The sequence below is a fragment of the Netta rufina genome, assembly GCF_964035555.1.
Source record: "Netta rufina genome assembly, chromosome: 1".
Taxonomy (NCBI): domain Eukaryota; kingdom Metazoa; phylum Chordata; class Aves; order Anseriformes; family Anatidae; genus Netta; species Netta rufina.
This window is the reverse complement of record NC_140123.1, coordinates 90,986,882-91,004,771: the sequence shown is the minus strand read 5'-3', so window position 1 is coordinate 91,004,771 and position 17,890 is coordinate 90,986,882. Positions and strand designations below refer to the sequence as shown.

The window sequence follows — 17,890 nt, the reverse complement described above, 5'->3', positions numbered from 1 at the left end:
GCTCACTGAGATCGCTCTGAGTAACGCTACCTGTACGGCTTCTGGAATGGTTCACACCTGCTTAGGAGGACACAAGCTCACACTTCACTCACTGAGGACATAGGGCACAAGCCAGACCTCCTCGAGCTCGGCCACCACACTGTTCAGAAGCTGGACTCAGATCGTTTCAGGTCCTTTCCGACTGTCCACAGTGAAACCATCCTATTCTGGAAACTGGAGGCTTTTACATACTGCCCATATTAAAGTAGCTGACGCTAAATTCAAGATATTTCCCCACAGATAACGCAGGCTGCGTGCACAGAAATAAACCACGAAGCACTTACATTCTGCATCAAGAGAAAACCATGTTAAGGATTATTCCAGACTATATGTGTATATTAAAAAGCGCTATTAACACAATCAATTAGGTTTTTCTTGCATATTTACTTGCCATATTAGTTGAAAGACAAAGGAGTAGACTTAAAGAAGTGTGAAGCACCTAATTAGTAATATTGAAAATAAACATTGTTTCAAACTGTGTGTTTCTAAAATTAAGGAGTACGGGCCTTCCCCTTGCCCACACCCTTTCGCATCGCTACAGGCAGGCGTAGGACCCACACCTCACACACCGCAACACTTAGGTGACAGAGGGTTAGGTGCAAAGAGAATTTAAGATTTCACACCCCACAGAAGGGGCAAGAAAAAAAAAATGCAACAGCTAAGTTGATGGAGAGGTTAAGGAGGTCAACATCTCTCGTATAACGGAGCTTTAAGCTCTAGCTGCTATTAACCAGCTGAAGAGGACTTTGTATACACAGGCCTACAGCTCCGTTCAGATGTGCAACTTCATGGGCACTTCTCTGCAGTAAATGTCAACTGGCCATGGAAACTCCACCTCTCGTGGTGTCGCTCAATCCCCTGAGCAAGCACTGTGCAGGAGGGCTTCCCAACAGGCATCCCTCTGCCAAAGTTCAGGGAATCTTCCTTTCAAGTCTATAACGAGACCCAACCGAAGGGAAAACCAAATGCCAAGATTTTGATACAAATGAAGAAAACCCAACAGTTATTTTTAACGTGCATTTCCATGAAATACAACCCACCTTCACACAAAGAGCCAAAATTATTCTGAAGCAGCACTTTAAACAGTGGGATCTGACTGTGGAACGAGAGGCAATACCATGGTACCTGCCCCACTTGCTTAGGAACTCATTTCTTTAACTTCTAAACAAAATGGGAATTTCTTCTATTTAAATGACCTACCAGGTTAGCAAATATCAAGTTACATAAAGGTTGCATCATCTTAAAAATGTACCAGTTGTTTAATCATGTTCTTCTATCTGCAGATCTATATAACACTCTTCATTCTTCTTACACTGCAGATTTAATCCACAGAACTGTATTTTCCAATGTTTTGTCCAAACCAATTTTTTTTTTTAAAGGAACCTACTAGCTTATAATCAAAATGTAGGCTGACACAGCAGTTGAAGAGTAAAGAATCTGCACACACGCAGAAAAAAAAAAGAGTGCCAGAATATTATTTTAAAGTTCCTTTTTAAAATTGAAACCTTCAAGTATTATAAAATGCAAAAGAAACACATATGATCATACAAATTTAACTGTCACTGCAGTTCTCACATTTCTATAATCTGCCCTTTAAAAAAAGCTTAGAAATAACTCCGTTTAAAGATTAAAAATGTGAACAGTACTTCTAAAATAAAAAGGATTATTTATCCTAGAAGAGTTTCAAAACTGCAAAGCAACATACATTAAAAACACATTTCTCTTACACACACGTTCAGACCACGATCCTGGCAGGGAAATTTTACATGCATTAACTGGCAATCACATAACTTGCAGTGCACCTTTTATTAAGGCTCCAACAAATGTTTATTTCCTTAAAAGCTATCACTTCTGAATAGTTTTCATGTAGAGAATATTTTTGCATAACCATAGCCAATTCCTGTGCAATCATTGCACAATAAGTAAGACGTTACATCGCTTTTCTGGTCATTTGAGATAACAGGTAGCAAGATCACATTGGCCTGGGCTCTAAACTACATTACTTATAACAACATTTAAGGTTGATTGGAATTCTTCGTGCTGCAGAAAACACGGAAGACACTGAAAACTGAAATTAATACAAATAATATCCCAACAGCACAGACAGCCACAGCTACAGGCAGCATCCCTACTTTAAAGAAGCATCAGTTCTGCTCTACCAAGTTCTGCCTGCTCATGCACCAGGGTAAGACAAACTCATACACCTTGGCTCAACCTTCTGACTAGGGCAGCAGCAGAGCACTCTTACTGGTTTTGGTTTTGGTATTGCACGTAACAGTGCAATGATGTTAAAAGAGTAACTTCTATGTAGGTACTGCCAACGTAGAGACCCAAGTATGCACAAAGTTATCCAGATTTCATAATACACTAACTTTAAAGTTGGGGTACCAATATGCAAAGGTACTAATAAATACTATTCTTCACTAATTTATTATTATTTAGAAAAGATAATCACTGGCAAAAAAAAAAGTGCTAAGCAAAACAAGTGGCCTGCTTGTGAGAACACAGAATTTTTTTATCAGTTTCAGCAAGGGCATGACAAAGATCTGGAAAGGTTCTCCCATGCTATAGAAAATTAGTGAAAATGAAGTGATCAGACCAGACGTTTTTCTCCTTTCCAGCTGTCTGAAGCCTGACAGACATCAAGCCAGTCATTAATGAATTGCTTTGAATCAGTTTGTTCCATTTTTGAGTTTTGATTCTGGAAGTGAGAAAGCCCGAGGAAAAAGCTGTGGAATGACCTGTAGTAGAAATTTGGTTCCCCGTTTCAGTTGGTAAGCCTGCAGATCTGCTTACCCACTGCTCAGGAGGCGGTTTCCTGGTGTTAGGAAATTCCTACCTATCTGTGCTGAGTAACCGCCCCAAAATTGAGTTCTAACATACTGGAGCTAAAGTTTGACTATTAAGGAATCTGAAATCTAATCTCATTAACTCATATTTCACAAAGTCTAGAAGAAATTAAAACAATCTCCAAATATCAACAAGCTTTCTCTATAGAAGATCTCTGCTGCTTGCCTGGACAATACCTGTTATCACTAAACATAGAAATTGAAGCAGAGCAGTGAGGCAAAACCAAAAAGGGTTTTGGGGTGGGCTGTGACACCTTCACAAGAAGCACGAAGTCCCCAGTTGTTCCTCAGTTCCACAGGTGCCACACGTTCCCTGAATCCCAAGAGCATCTGGTACAAAATGCCTATGCTCACCCACTTTCTCAGGAAGATCACTTGCATCTAGAAATCACAATAAAAATTACCCCTTCCACCAGTCTCCGCATCTGAGTAGCAAACGCTGGTCTGAAGAGGAGGGCATAAGCTACTCCATTCTTTCGAACTACCAAGGACTTAGATTAATTAGCAATTAAAAGTAAGTAGTACAAAAGATTCCTTTCTCACTGGGTATAATGGAGTCATAGTTTTTCTCAGATTTTTGGCCACAATGCCAGAAAGCTCTAAATTCACAACTGGCATTACAGGAAAACATCCTACCATTCAAAAGCAAAAAACAAGCTGCCATTGGGGACGAAAATCAACTAATAAAGAAAAATACAACTTGAGATGACAGCATTTTTACTGACAGGGAACAAATAGACTGCAATATTCCTATTGCATCTTCTTCCTTAGGCAGCTCTGAATACACCTACATTCCCAGATTAACTGAAGATAACCGTCAAGATTAGTCATCGCAGTCCTGACAACAATCCTAACCCTATCACGCACAATTATCTAAGGAATCCTTAAACAACCTTCCACAATTCCTTCAGCTATCCCAACGACCTCTCTGCAATAGCTTTGTAAACCACAATGTAACTTCTGCTGGGCTTTCCATTTTCTTTAATGTAATATGTGTCTCCTTTCTACGTCTTGTTCAACCGCTAATACTATTCTCAAATTATTCAGATCAAATAAACTTGAAAAGGTGCCTCATATTGATGCTGTGCGTAGAAAAAAATCCCACTGGAACAGCGAATATGGACAGTGTATAACTAATCCCAGAAAACCGCCAAATCTAATAACTTTCTTTAACATGTGAAATTGTAGGTTAAGAGAGTCCATTTATGGTTAAAAATCAGACTTTTTGCTGCTCACTAGTTAACACAGACCCATCTGTCATCTCATTTTATGTAGGCACGAAAACTGCATTCTGGTCTGAGCATCTGATCGCAGAACCACAGAATGGGTTGGAAGGGACCTTAAGGACCACCTGGTTCCACCCCCCTGCCCTGGGCAGGGACACCTCCCACCAGCCCAGGCTGCCCAAAAGGCCCATCCAGCCTGGCCTTGAGCACCTCCAGGGATGAAGGCATCTGAAACTTCAATCCCCTCTACATGTAAACAAAAGAGGCATTAAAGCCATTTCAGCTACTCATTTCCTTCATATAGTAATGACAGTTCAGAAAGCCCTCCCTTACAATTCAGAAAGTTAACTCATGATTTATATTATATGTGTTCCTATGCTAAGAGCATGTTTGAAGACTTTCATAGAGAGGCCAGAAGAGGCTGGCTCAGACATGCATCCCTCTCACACCTTTTTCTGTTTTCATACATATTTTTATTTATTTAATTTTACCAACTCTTAAGCACTGAGGAGAGGATTATGTAGTGTTCTGATCCAAAATTAGCTGAACAAGTTTCTAACTAGGGATTTTTTTTCCAGAAATTATAGAAGTTACAGTCACACCCCTTCCTTTGAACCAAGAAAGGGAAAAAGAACAATTTCTCTTAAAAGTAAACAAAAATAAACACAAGTTTTTGTTGTTGTTGTTTTGTTTTTCAAAAAGCACAAAAGGGTCTTTAAGCCTGATCTGCTAATCTTTTTAACAGGTAACATGTCAAATCAGATGGCCCTTCAATGAGTTTGAGTCTCTGGTTTTTGAAAACTTACAATGCACAAGCATTCATGAAATCACAGATTCAAAGGCTTTGGCTTCCCAATAATTAAACCCAGAGAGGGTAGGAGAGTTTACAAATACACAGACAGCGACACATTTCTGTTCACCCCACCAAGGATTAAGAGCACAAAGGTTTCAGAAACGGTGTTGTTCGTTTACCTTTAGCTAGGTATCTGTAACACATCCAGCAGCTCTTTTACAGTTTACCAACCGATGTATTCAATTTCTATACTTCTTCATTCTTCCCAATCCCATTCCACTTTTTTCTTTCCCATCAGAGGCTGCTGTGACACGCTTTCTGATGTTATGTAATGGATGTTTTCCATTTTGCTTATCCTCCCACTACGCCTTGTACTCCTTCTACGCTTTGGTGCATCCTGAAGATCAGCATCACTCTCCCTTACTCAAGCTTTCAAATTCCAAACTTAAAACTATTTCTTGCCCTTTTAACATATCCACCTACACTTCCCATACTTGCTCAGCTTTCTCCATCCTTCAAATCTGAAGGCAGCAAGGCCTTGAGAACAGACACGTGACAGTTTCTTCTTGGCCTTCATTTTCACCTCAAGGAAAAAGCAGAAGCAGCAGGTTTCTTAGCTCTTGCCCTCCTAAGGTGGTAAGGGGGGGGGGAAGGGAGGCAGCAGTAGACGATAAAGACACAGCCAATGTTTCTGCAAAATGAGCTGCTTTGTCTACCATACATTACTTTTACATCAGAAACAGGAGAAAGCAGAAGCATGACTGTACTCAGAACTGATGGCATGTTACTTCTCGGGATTTTTCACACTCTCCCCACACCCTCCTTAACTTTCTTAAGCCTATTCTGTTCCTGTTTACCCTGCTTTTAAAACCTTTTGAGGCAGGGAACAGCACCTAATTGCATAAATGCTACCTTAAGTTAGGAGTAACAGTTAGATGGTAGCCAGGACCAAGTCTCAGGTAGTTGCAGAAGAGACTAAATATAAATATCCTGTAATTTCTATTGCTTTGCTGCCACCACCACCCCATTTTGTCTGCATCACCATGTCATTTATTTAATTCCTTGGTTTCCCACTCTTCCTGAACCTTCCTTTTCAACCTCTCTTCCAGTCCCTTTCTTTCACTGCAAACCTCTTGTTTTTGTTGTAACATTATATTCTTTTTGAAAAACCTTCCCAGAAGGCTGGGCTCACTCCATCCTTCTTCTCCAAAAGGAACATAATCCCAGCGACTTGTGCTTCCCTTAAGAAATTAAGAGACCAATCCTTTTGGCCTCAGCACATTTTACAAACATCCCTTCCAGAGACTGCCTCACACTAAGAGGGATGCATACCAGGTAGGCTCTCAAATCTCTCTTACTACAAAAATGCACCCTTTTTTTTTTTTTTTGAGTCTGCACTATGAACTGTACTGGTTCTTAAAACTAAGGGGTTTCCTTTTTTTTTTTTTAAAGAAAAAAAATATATATTATTTTTAAAAATTATTTAACTTTTTTTTTTTTTAATCTGAATCAGTTCTCCAGCCTGATTTACTGCACAGACCCCAAAAACAGTTTTACGAGCATATATGAGAAGCAGCGCAGGGACAAAAACACACGCAGACTACTCAAAATTCTGTTGCCTACAGGAAAAATGCATAAAACTAAAGCCTTAACTTCAATTCACTATTATCCTCTACATTCTCGTGCAAGTAAGTTTTTAAATCGTAAAACAGTGTTCGTGTAGAAAGTGAAAATGGCAAGTCCAATGAAAGGAGCAATATTACAGAAAAAAAAAGATATATTGGCTCCATTTTAAAAGCTGTTGCACTGGAACTTTTTACTAATGCTAAAAATGATATCCTGAAATTGTTCAGAATTTTGAAATTCTTCAAATGCAACCAGAAATTTAATGAAAAGCATATCCACGAGTCAATCTGCTTCAGAACTTAGTAGCCAATCTATATTGAAAAGTGAATCATAATCTTCAAAACACCACTGTGAGAAAAGGAAATGACTTACAGCCATTTTAACAAACAACAATTAATTTAACAACTTACCACAAAGGAAATTCACATGTAGATATATAGTGTTCTGCTTGTAATTCATAACACATTTAGTCACTCCCTTTAAAAAAAAAATCTCTTAATTATACAACTTAATTAAGCAAGCTTCTTCCACGAATGCTATGCAGCGAATGCAAGAACCGTAGAGGCAGCTATTTCGTCAGAACAGCTCTGACGGCGATCCATGCACCCTTGCACTCTAAAGTGAAAGTATCTGAGCAAGAGCATTCTGCAACTCACAGACGCGCTGAAGGGACTTTTTATTCATTCACACAGTGCTCTATTTGCACAGGGAACACTTCCCCAGCTTTCTTTAGATACAGAAAATAGTATCTGGTATCAAGAATAATACCTGACCCACCCCACTCGCTGCAAAAATACCCTAGCTGACTTCAACGATGTTCCATTCAACACACTTTATTAGGCTCGAATGCAAACTCTATCAAATGGCAGGCACACAGTACTTCTGAGGGTGTCAACAGAACTAGTTTTGAAAGCAGGCTTTGAGCAGATTGGTTTTGAAAACAGACTCTCCTCAGGAGGCATTACAACTACTAGGGTGATTTCTTTATTACACTTATCTGCAAACCAATAACATATATAATAAAATATTTAACTCTTCTCTTACTTTACAGGACTCCTCTGGTCTGACAAACTCGGATTAGACATTAACAAACACAGTTCCTTTCCTTCCTTACAACAAAACTGTTCTGTAAGGTACCAAGATTATGCTTTCAGGTACTTCTATACAAATCCTGACAGCCTCTGTAGGGCTCCGTACAGGCCCACGGCGTTGGGCATTGTCTTGTTTGTTTAACTACAAAGAGGTACTCTGCTACTGAACAGGATTAACATTGTTAGCGCATGTAACAACGAGTCAACTGGTCCCTATAATGCTACTTGAAGTTTAATGAGCATCACTTCTATTTCTAATTGTGCAGATAGATTATTGAAACGTTACATTTCAACAGAGTAGCTGGAGAACCTCGCCAGGAAGGGAGATTGCAACAAACGTAGCTTACACCAGTTGTAAAGGTAAAACACAAGTCGGGTCAGAACTAAGGGACTGACATAGGTACACATACACCTACCTACCCCTAAGCAGTCAGCGTGAGCATGACAACAGATCAGCTTCTGGAATTATCCAAACAGCTGCTGAAACCTGTCACCTTGCTCAGCAACGTGCTCACTTCAGACCCTCCACTCACCTGCTTAGCCTTTTTCTGCAGAAACTCATCTAACCCCCTGTTACAGCAGTAACTGGTTTTACATAACCATTTTAGTTTTCACAAATACACGTTTATTTCCATTTCAATAGGTTGAAAGTATTGCCAAATCTCTCCCGTTACCCAAAAACCCTCTCAGTTGAGGGCCAAGAACAAGGATATTTTTGTTCACTAACCATGATTAACCTGAAGCCTAATTCATGAATTTGTAAGGCTGGAAACCAAAGCTTAATTTCTCCACAGAACGTAAACTCGCCTAACTCCCAGTGGGATAAAGAAAAAAAAAAAAAAAAAAGTGGGCCACAGCATTTAATTCTGGTACCAGGAAGTCTTGTAATAAACATTAATCACTATAAAATCACTTCATAGCCATAAGTATTTTCCATAATTCCCCTTAATATTCTCTGATTGTACAAACGTAAAGAAAACAAATGGCTCTACAAGCAGAGTTGAACATCTACTCTTTTCTAAAATGGTACGTAGAACGAGCACACAGTATGATTTTCAGATGATGCTTTCAACACTTACTTCAGAAGATATTAACACAGTATTTCTCTCTTCTTCACCATCCCTACTGTTTGCCCTGTCTATTTAACAATTAAGGTAGTAGAGCATGAATTGTCTTAGGTCTATGTATATGTGTCACTTCCAGAAATGTACCACTTCAGCCTCCACAGACCAGGTAGACAAGTACTTAGAAGATGCCGTATGTAGCAACATTTATTCCATAAAAAACATGGAAAGACTGCATAACAAAGAAAACTCTTGGTATTTGTATTCCCTAATGACAGTCTCCTGATAGAGAACATAAAGCTTACTGAAATGCAATGACCAGTATTAAAGTTTTCCTGCAATCTTAACTGAACTTCTACAAAATCATGTTATTTGGAGAGATAAGGTCCCTGCTTACCTTTTCATTAATATATTAAAATGACAACAGTAAAATTTTAACTTTACCAGTTTTTTCCTTGCCCTCAGGAAGCAGTCACAACCCTGCACTTTAAACTTAAGAAAGACCCAAAATGTTCAAAAATCTAAGTTTTAAGCAACAAAACCCACTATTTTAAAGAAATACACCTTAAACACCAGCTTTGAGAAGTATGAAAACATTCCAAGTGGCTCATACTTGAGCAAAAAGTACTGTGCAATGTCCATATATATATAAAAAGAGTTATTTTTAATACCAGATGCAATACAAATGTTGCAAGCATATAATTAAGTCTTTAAGTACCAAGATAGATAAATATCATATAGGCTGTTTTAAAATATTGCAATTTCAAAGTATAAACATGGTACAACCATGAACTGTAGAATGTGTCATCCGTTACCTTAATTGGATCCTAAAAAAACCCACCATATTAGCATGAAACACGAGCAGCATGCAGAGAAATACTGATCTTTAAAATCTGTACATCATTCCCAGCTATCCAATAGACACAGTTACAAATTCTACTTCAAATCCTTCAACTTCCAGGCACCCTCAGGCGGGGCTACGAAACCAGTTCCACCCCTAACACAATAACGCAAAACGTTAACCAACTCCAACTTGTTCCACATTAACAGCCAGTACGCTTGATAAGCAAATAAGAAATGCAGAATGCATTTAAAAAAAATAATAAATTAAAATAAAATAAAACATAGGACCAGCTGAGACAGAAATTTACAGAACCTGGAAAGGCTTCCCATTTCCTGGAATGGCTTACAAATGTCTCATGGTACCAATTCCCAGTTTCTCAATTCCCAGCACTGCCATTATGTGAGGCTAACAGTATAATTACTTTTAAAGCAATTTTTCTTGGTTTTGATGAAAATAAATTAAGCCAAAACGTTTGCAAAGTTATTAAATTAAAAAAAAAAAAAAGACTTTACCACACCTAGACTAATCTGTTAAAATGTTTTCCTGCATAATTATTTTTCAAGCAGCCTGTTACAATTAAAACTGAGGATATTTAATTATAGATTTGTAGAAAGTTAACATTAATGTCAACACCGAAGGGACGAAGTCGCTATATACTAATTCACACTGTCCAGAACTATTTTTAAACAAGTAACACCTACAATTATAACGAAGGCGAAAGAATATTGTTTCTGTGTGCTTATTTTGTATGCTAAATAAAAGCACAGATGATTGCTTTGTTACTTTTGTCAACACGCGTGGCCTCTGCACAAAGAAAACATGATTTTTAAAAATCAGCTGCAAAACAAAAGGTCCACAAAACCCCAAAAGGTAACAGAGACCTAAAACTGGTATATTACAAGAAACTACTTCATCTCTCTTTGTATCGACTTCGACATCAATACTGTTAAATGGAAACATGCTTCAAATTTTGTCCACAGGATATGACAAACTGATTAAGCTCAATAAATAGGAATTACCAAACATCTTAAATCCAATAAATTAGACCAACTACATCAACCTAAATCTGTATAGGAGCCAAATAATTATAGCTTATGAAACAAAGATTTGTCACTGAAAAAAGAGTCCACTTTGGCAAAACAATAGAATTAAAAAAAAACACCATAATAATCAAAGGAATAAAGAGGAAAAGGAAACTGCAGTTCACTTCCAAAACAGCATGTGCCCCCCCCCCCAAGTAATTTTCAGGTCCACCTCCCGTGAGAACAAACATCTTTCTGGGAGAAAGAGACATCAGGACACCAGCAGGGTTTTTTGCTCCTTCACATCTTGTCAACTATAGAAGTGCAACTGCATGCACTTTCGCCTAAACGAGACCAGCTACATTGGATTTTCAGCATTTCAACTGCCTTGAAAGGAGATGTCTCTTTCAATTTCCCCTCTTTTCTACCCCAAAACCACAGTAGCTGCAAACTATTATTTTCAAGCTCTTTTTCTGCAAAACAAACAGTTTTTGACAACAGCAAATTCTATTTCTTTGTCACAAATACTAGCAGTGCGTACACAATTACATAAAAGTTTGATTTGTTTTTTTTTACCGGCTTATCCCACATCCAATACATGGAGCAACAACACAGTACTGCTGACCTTTACTCAGTATCTTCAATACTCCCCATAAATATTGTATAGATCTGATGTCATATCTGCTCTTTTCGTTCGTTACACCCAGCAGCAGAACGCAGTTTAGTTCATTCCACTACGATCAGATATCCTACAAAGTGAAACTACCAAAAACAGGGACTCTGCTCCAGATCTGCAGTATGAACAAAACCCACAGCTACGTTAAAGCTCCGGACACGAAGCTTCCTCCATCCCTGGAAGAGATCCCGGATTTCTTACTGTTCAACCCCGCCAGGGTGTGGCTTCACGAAGCCAGAGGTCCCCCGGCTCAGGCTCCACACGATCTCCTGCTTGGCCTGGAAGAGCTTAAGCCAACACGCCGCCTCCTGCAGAGTGAACCCCCCTAAAAACTGGGGCAGCACCTCGTGGTGTTGAGACACCGAACCCAAGTGCATGCCAAAGCCCTGCTGCTTGTACACGGGCTGGGGCAGAGAAAGGAGAGGTTCCCCAGACACTGGGGACCCAGGTTTTCGCCTCCCCCTGCCAGTCCCTAGGGACACACACACTGCTCCCACCACCCTGACCACAGGGGAAGTGACCGGGCATCACAGCAGCCCCCCCCATCTTTCCCCCTTTCCAGAGGGTTCCACAGCAGATGTGCTGCTCCCGCCTTACGGGAAGCCCCGACACTCTTTTGGCTTTGTGGAGGATTCCTCCAGAAACATGGCTCCATGGCTTTCCTTACCTGCTAGCTTTCCACAGAAACCTCACGTTACTTTACAATGCACTGCCTTGCAGATTCCTAAATCACTCAGTTAGGATTTCATAATTATGGAGCCCAGGGTCTTTGTTAGCTGTTGTTGCTCCATGCACAAAAGGAAAGATTTTGTTGTTATCCCTGCAAAACCCAGTCATTAAATGCACACATGTATGTCCACACTTTCTGCGACAAAAATGACCATTAAGTGAGATTTAAATGGTCTGCTAGAATAATTACTGCAAACCCTCCCTTGCAGTGTAGATTTTACAGAACCTATAAAGCTTCACACACACAAAAAAAAAAGATAAATGAATTGTTTGGATAACAAGCATCTCAAAAATAACAACTTTTTACTTATTGATAACAGTAATTGAAGCACTTGTGTTCCAAGAAGGGAAAAGGCATGAACAAAACTGCATCTGGTGCAAGCCATGAAATTCCTCTGAAACATCTTTGCATTGAACAGTAACATTTTAATCGACTTCCTCAACAATCTACTCTTCTCAGTGACAACTTTTACAAAGAACATGCTTCCTAAGTCAGCATGCAATTCATAAACATCCAAAACACTGTCAGAAAACCAAGGTGGAATATCAAAATCTAGAAAAATAAATAGCATTCGCTCCATGGAGTCATACACTGATGCAGTAAGAGAAGATTCAACAGCATTCCCAGAAACGTACTTCAAAAATATCAAAAAAGCTGCACAACTTCATTGACCTGACACAGACTGTAAATACTAAAACTGTAATTGACTGACATAAAAAAAAAAAAAATAAAGGCATCATAGGCAAGAAATAACTCAAAATCCAACGTGCTGAACTGCTGCCCACTTTCCTTAAATTTACAGTATGCAAAATAAAACTTAACCTAGTGATGTTATGTGACAGAACCTAATTAATACGGTGCTTTTATTCTCCAGCTGGCCTCCTTAAGCTCTATCCCATACGATTCTCTGTAACGCTCCCGATAGCCTCAGCAGCACTCACTCCGCAGACCTGAGTTCTAGCCCACTAACAGTTAATGGACGTTATTTAACTGGTCTGACGTGTCACTCCCCTACCTTTTTATCTGGAAAAATACTTTAGTAGCTAACTCCAAAAATCAAACCGAAACAGCGAGGTTTGTTTTGTTGTGTTGTTGTTTTGTTTTGTTTTGTTTTTTTAATATAAGCACAAAGAAAAGTGTACTTGCTTTTCACCCTGTCCCTCCCCCCACGTCCTGACATTGAGCTTTTCGAATTACGCCAGAAATAAACATCCAAGCACGACCGAGGGCCTAAGCCACCGAATCCGACGCAGTATGGAGCTGGGGCTCCAGATCAACCAAGCAAAAATGAATAAAAAAAAAAAATACGGGGGGGGGGAAAGGGGGAAGAAAAAAATATCTCCACGTGAAAATATCCGCGCAGAGCCCGGGCACAACACAACACAATAGGCTGAACAAAGTGTCAAACGCGGAGCTCCTGACAGGAACAAGTCGGCAAGCGGGACCCGGAGGAACAGAGCCCCCCCTGCTTCGGCCGTGTGGTGCTTTCAGAGCCCAATTTTTATTATCATTATTTTGTGTTTTCCCCGCGCGCAGGCTCCAGACCCGACTCGCCGCTGCTCGGCCCCGCACAGCCTTTGTGGGCGGCTCGCGGCCCGGCAGCTCCAACGTGCTACAGGTTGATAAGGGCCGACGGCAGCTCCGCGGAGCCGGGGAGCAGCCGGGGGAGGGGGGGGCGGCCGGAGCCAAGTCTCGGGGCGCAGCCGGGAGTTTCCCTCGGTGCTCACCGGGGGTGTGCGTGTGGAAAAAGGGAGGGGGAGGAGGAGGAGGAGGAGGAGGAGGAGGGTGGGGGTGCTCCGTGCTCGGCGCCTCGGTTTGTTTGTTTCGTGTTTACCTCCCCCCCCCCCCCCCCCTTCCCTTTCTCCTCCCTGTCCGGCCATCTTGGGCCGACGGGAGCAGCCATTACTTAACTCAATGACAGGGCCCGCAACTTTTCGCGCAGCCCTGACGAGCCGGGACAGCGGGGAGGGAAAGAGGAGGAGGAGGAGGAGGAGGAGGAGGGCTGAGGGCTGTGTGTGTGGGGGGGGGCAGGCAGGGGACGCGGCTCCCCCGGAGCACCCCGCACCGTCTCTCCCACCGCACCGCTCCGCCCGGCAGCGGCTGGGACCGTCCCCGCGGCCGCCCCGCACTCGCGGTGTCCCCTCCTCACCGCTTTTTTATTTATTTATTTATTTATTTTATTATTTTATTATTATTATTCTCCACCCCCCCCCCACAAGATATGCTTTAAAGCCCAACGGCCGGCGGGCAGCGCGCGCGCCGCCAACGGCCCCCGCCGCGCGGGGCCAAAATCACGAGGGAGGCTCCGGGGAGAGGCCAACGTCAGCAGCGCCTCGCGCGCGCCCTCCCCCCGCCGCCTCCTCCTCCTCCTCCTCCCCCCTCTCCCTCACCGCCTCCCCCCCCCCTCCCCTCTCTCCCCAGCCGCCCCCGCGCCCCCCCCCCCCCCCCGGCTCTCTCCGGCCCGGCCCGGGGCAGGACGAGCCCCGCCGGGACGCGGCTCCCCCAACCCCCCCCCCCCCCCGCCTTGAGGAGCGGTGTGAGGGGAGAGGGAGGGAGGGGGGGGGGCTGCGGATGTGGCGGTGCCCCGCGCACACGCAGCCTCGCCCGGGCCCGGTGCACACTCACACGCACACTCACTCGCACACACTCGGGGGAGCGGCCCGCTCCCTCCCTCCCTCCCTCCCTCCCCTCCCCCTCCGTTCACCCCCCCAAGGCGGTCTCCCCTCCCCATCCATCCCCGCTCGTACCTTTAACAGCAAGGCCTTCGTTCTGGCGCCATCTTCATGAAGCCTCAGAAAGCCGAAGAGGCGGCTGCGGGAGGGGAGAAGAGAGGAGAGGAGAAGAGAGGAGAGGAGCGAGGCGTTAGCGACACACGGAGACGCGGGCCCCCCACCCCCCCCTTCTCTCTCTCTCTCTCTCTCCTCTCCTCTCCCTCCCTCCCGCAGCCCAGCGCCAAGGCACGGCGCGGCCTCGGGGCCGGGCGCACACACGGGCACGGGACGGGCAGGGAGAGGAGAGGAGAGGAGCGGGGTGCGGAGGGGAGAGGGTTGAGGTTGGGGTGGGGGTGTGGGGGGGGGAGCGCGGTCCGAGCCGGGACGCGGAGGCGGCCGGGGCGGCGTGGGGAGCGGGTACCTGTCGAGGCCGGCTAGGGCTTCCCTCTCGTCGGCTGTCAAGCTGGCGAAGTCCTCCTCGCTCTGCCCGCTCGCTTTCCCCGCCGCCATTTTCTTTTCCTCATCACCGAAAGGAGCAGCAGAGGAGGCGGCGGCGGCGGCGAGCGACACTCCGCACGATTTCATGGAAACGCAGCGTAATTAAAAACCGCCGATCGCAGGCGCTTCTCCTCTCTCTCTCTCTCTCTCTTCTCCCCCCCCCCCCACCGCCGCCACCACCACCTCCGCCACCACCCCTCCTCCTCCTCCTCCTCCTCCTCCTCTCTCGCGAGCCCCCCGACACCCCCCAGCGCCGGGCGGGGCGGGGTGCCCGACACACGCACACGCACCACAACTTTTATTACAACAACAACAGCCGGCAGGGAGGGGGAGGGAGGGAGGGAGGGAGGGAGGGAGGGGAGGGGAGAGGGAGGGAGGCGGGGGGAAGCCCCGCTGCTCGGAGGAGGGAGGGAGGGAGGGAGGAGGGAGAGGGGGAGGGAGCCCCAGCGCTGGAGGCCAGGAGGAGGCGGAGGCAGCGGCCCAGCCGTGTTTACATCGCCGCCACCGCGCCCTGCAGAGGCGGCAGGGAAGGGGAGCGGGGCTGCACCGTGCCGCCGCTTCACCCCCCTCCCTCCCAGCCCTCACGGGGCCGCCCCGGCGGAGTTGTGCGGCCGCGGCGCGAAGTTGCGCGAATTGTGGCCACCGCCGAGCGCCGTGCGCCTCCTCCACCCCCCCCCCCCCGCGCGCCCCGCCCCTGCCCCGCGCGGCCAATCGCCGCCTCCGCGGCGCCGCACGTGACCTTTGTTGACTTACGTCAGTCATAGCGCTCCGCCGCCGCGGTACGGCCGCTTCGCAGCCCCGCCCCCCTCGCCTCATTGGTTGGAGGAGGAGGGAGGGGGCGGGACCAAGGGGATCGGCGGATGGTGAGAGGGCGGGCGGGCTGTCAGTCAAACGAGGGCGCCTTTAAAAGCGGAGGGAGACGCGGAGAGGGTGGGGGGAGGCTTTGGGGAGTGAGGCGGGCGGAGTTGTGTAACGGGGGCTCCGGGCTGGGGCAGTGGGCCTCAGCCCCGCCATCGCTGCCAGACCCTCGCGTAACGCCTGAGGGGTGGGGGCCGCGCCGCCCTCTCGCTTGGCTCCGTTGGCGGGGCGTGGCCGCCTTGGCACAGGCGGCCGATAATGGCTTCCCGGAGCGGGCAGCGGGCACGGCGCTGCCTGCGGGCGGCAGCGAGGAGACGAAGGGCGCTTCAGCCCGGCCGCGGCCGCCCCCCGTGGCACCGCACGGCACGACGAGAGGGAGGGGTTCCCTACCGCCGTTAACCGACGGTTGGAGCGTGTGTGTGTGGGGGGGGTGTCGGCCGTTGGTCGGCCGCCGCCCCGCCAACGGACGAGCGCGTGGCGAGGCGTGCAGCGCGCGCGGGCGGTGAGGGGCGGGGCCTAAGGGGTGTGGGGGGGGCGGCTCTGGCTCGCGCCGCCCCTCCGCGGGCCTCCGTGACAGGTGGAGCGGCGCCCGGCGGCCGTCACGTGACCGGCCGGGGGGGGGGGGGGAGGGCTCCCTCCCCTCAGAGGAGGGGCCCGGCCGTTCAACGGCTGCCCTGGGGAATTGGGTTAACGAGGGCTAAGGGCGAGCTGCGCAGAGGATATTCAGTAAAATTCAGGATGTTCTGCTGCTTCCATCCCCTCGTTTTTAATTTTTTTTTTTAATTTAATCATCGTGTACTCGTGAGACTGACCCATGTGGTTTTTTTTGTTGTTTTTTTTTCTCCTCTCACAGGTGTACCAGGTAACGTTCACCTCAGTGATGTTTTCAGAGTGGCTCCTCGAGATGTTTTCTGAAGTGTGCCGAGGCTTGCGTGACTTCCCAGCATACTGCCTGAAGATCCGGTCAAGACAAAGTCTTGAATAGCGCAAAAGACTCGAATCAATATGTCCGTGCTCACCCCAAAAGCAAAACTGTGTGCGCTATTCTTTCTGATGCAAATGCAGGTAGAACAAAAAGCCACCTGAGTTCAGTAAGGTTGCGTAGCTTCATAAAATAGCCAGTAGCCAGTTGGTTAGAGTGTCAGTGCAAGAGGCAAGGGATCGTGTTTAAAGCACTCTTGTTTGTGGTTGGACTCCAGATAAAGAACGAGTTACTCTTGTTTCTGGGAATGGGCCGTATCCAGGTAATAGCGAAAATATTAATAAAGTTACGATCAAACATCTATCTCCAGTGTTTTGCACAGCTCCTCCATCACATATTTTCTCAGCAGACTCCTGAATCTATTAAATATTAGTTCATTTGTTAGATTTTTAGTTTTGTTTGAATCCCAACATCATCTGTGAGTCTTCAGAACCACTTTGCTGCCTTCAGTGTGGGACTTGTGGATGGATAAACCTCTGGGGCTGAGCAGTGCCCTTTGGGTCCTGCTTCCCTGTGCATCCTCACCCCCATTACACTTCCACGCAGTTTCTTTGTGTGTTGCTCTGCTGTGTCCAGTGTTGCTTTGTCATGCTCAAGGCTTGTCCAATCCATTCAGCTGCAGGCCAGTTTGCCAAGGAGCTCCATGTTCCAAGTTGGCATTTGGCAGCCTTGTTTTCTGCAGCTGGAAATTGAGATGCAAGCTTGATGCTCGTTGGTACTGCTTGTGAAGTTACACATTAGGTACAGCAAGCCTGAATTCTAGAATTCTCCATAAAGCCAAACAGCCATCGCTGGATGTCCTGCTGAGCTGAAAGGCGGCTCTTAAAATCATTGTGCAGTGGTTGATAGGGAAGAAGGATTTAGCATCAGCACTGGGATTT

The 17,890-nt window shown here is 45.7% G+C and overlaps 1 protein-coding gene across 16 annotated transcripts in view; it reads right to left on the bottom strand.

Annotated features, from left to right (window-relative positions):
• KDM6A (lysine demethylase 6A) overlaps positions 1 to 15,307 on the bottom strand; it is a 152,067-nt gene extending 136,760 nt beyond the window's left edge. For all 16 annotated transcript variants that reach the window (XR_014618872.1, XM_084295670.1, XM_084295671.1 and 13 more), the window contains exons 1-2: positions 15,093 to 15,307; positions 14,708 to 14,771 (exon numbers count right to left, since the gene is read on the bottom strand). Coding sequence is in view for 15 of the 16 variants with exons in the window: in XM_084295670.1 (XP_084151796.1) it covers positions 14,708 to 14,771; positions 15,093 to 15,256 (228 nt within the window). In the remaining variant the exon portion in view is untranslated. The remainder of the gene's footprint in view (positions 1 to 14,707; positions 14,772 to 15,092) is intronic.
• Positions 15,308 to 17,890: the final 2,583 nt, after the last annotated feature.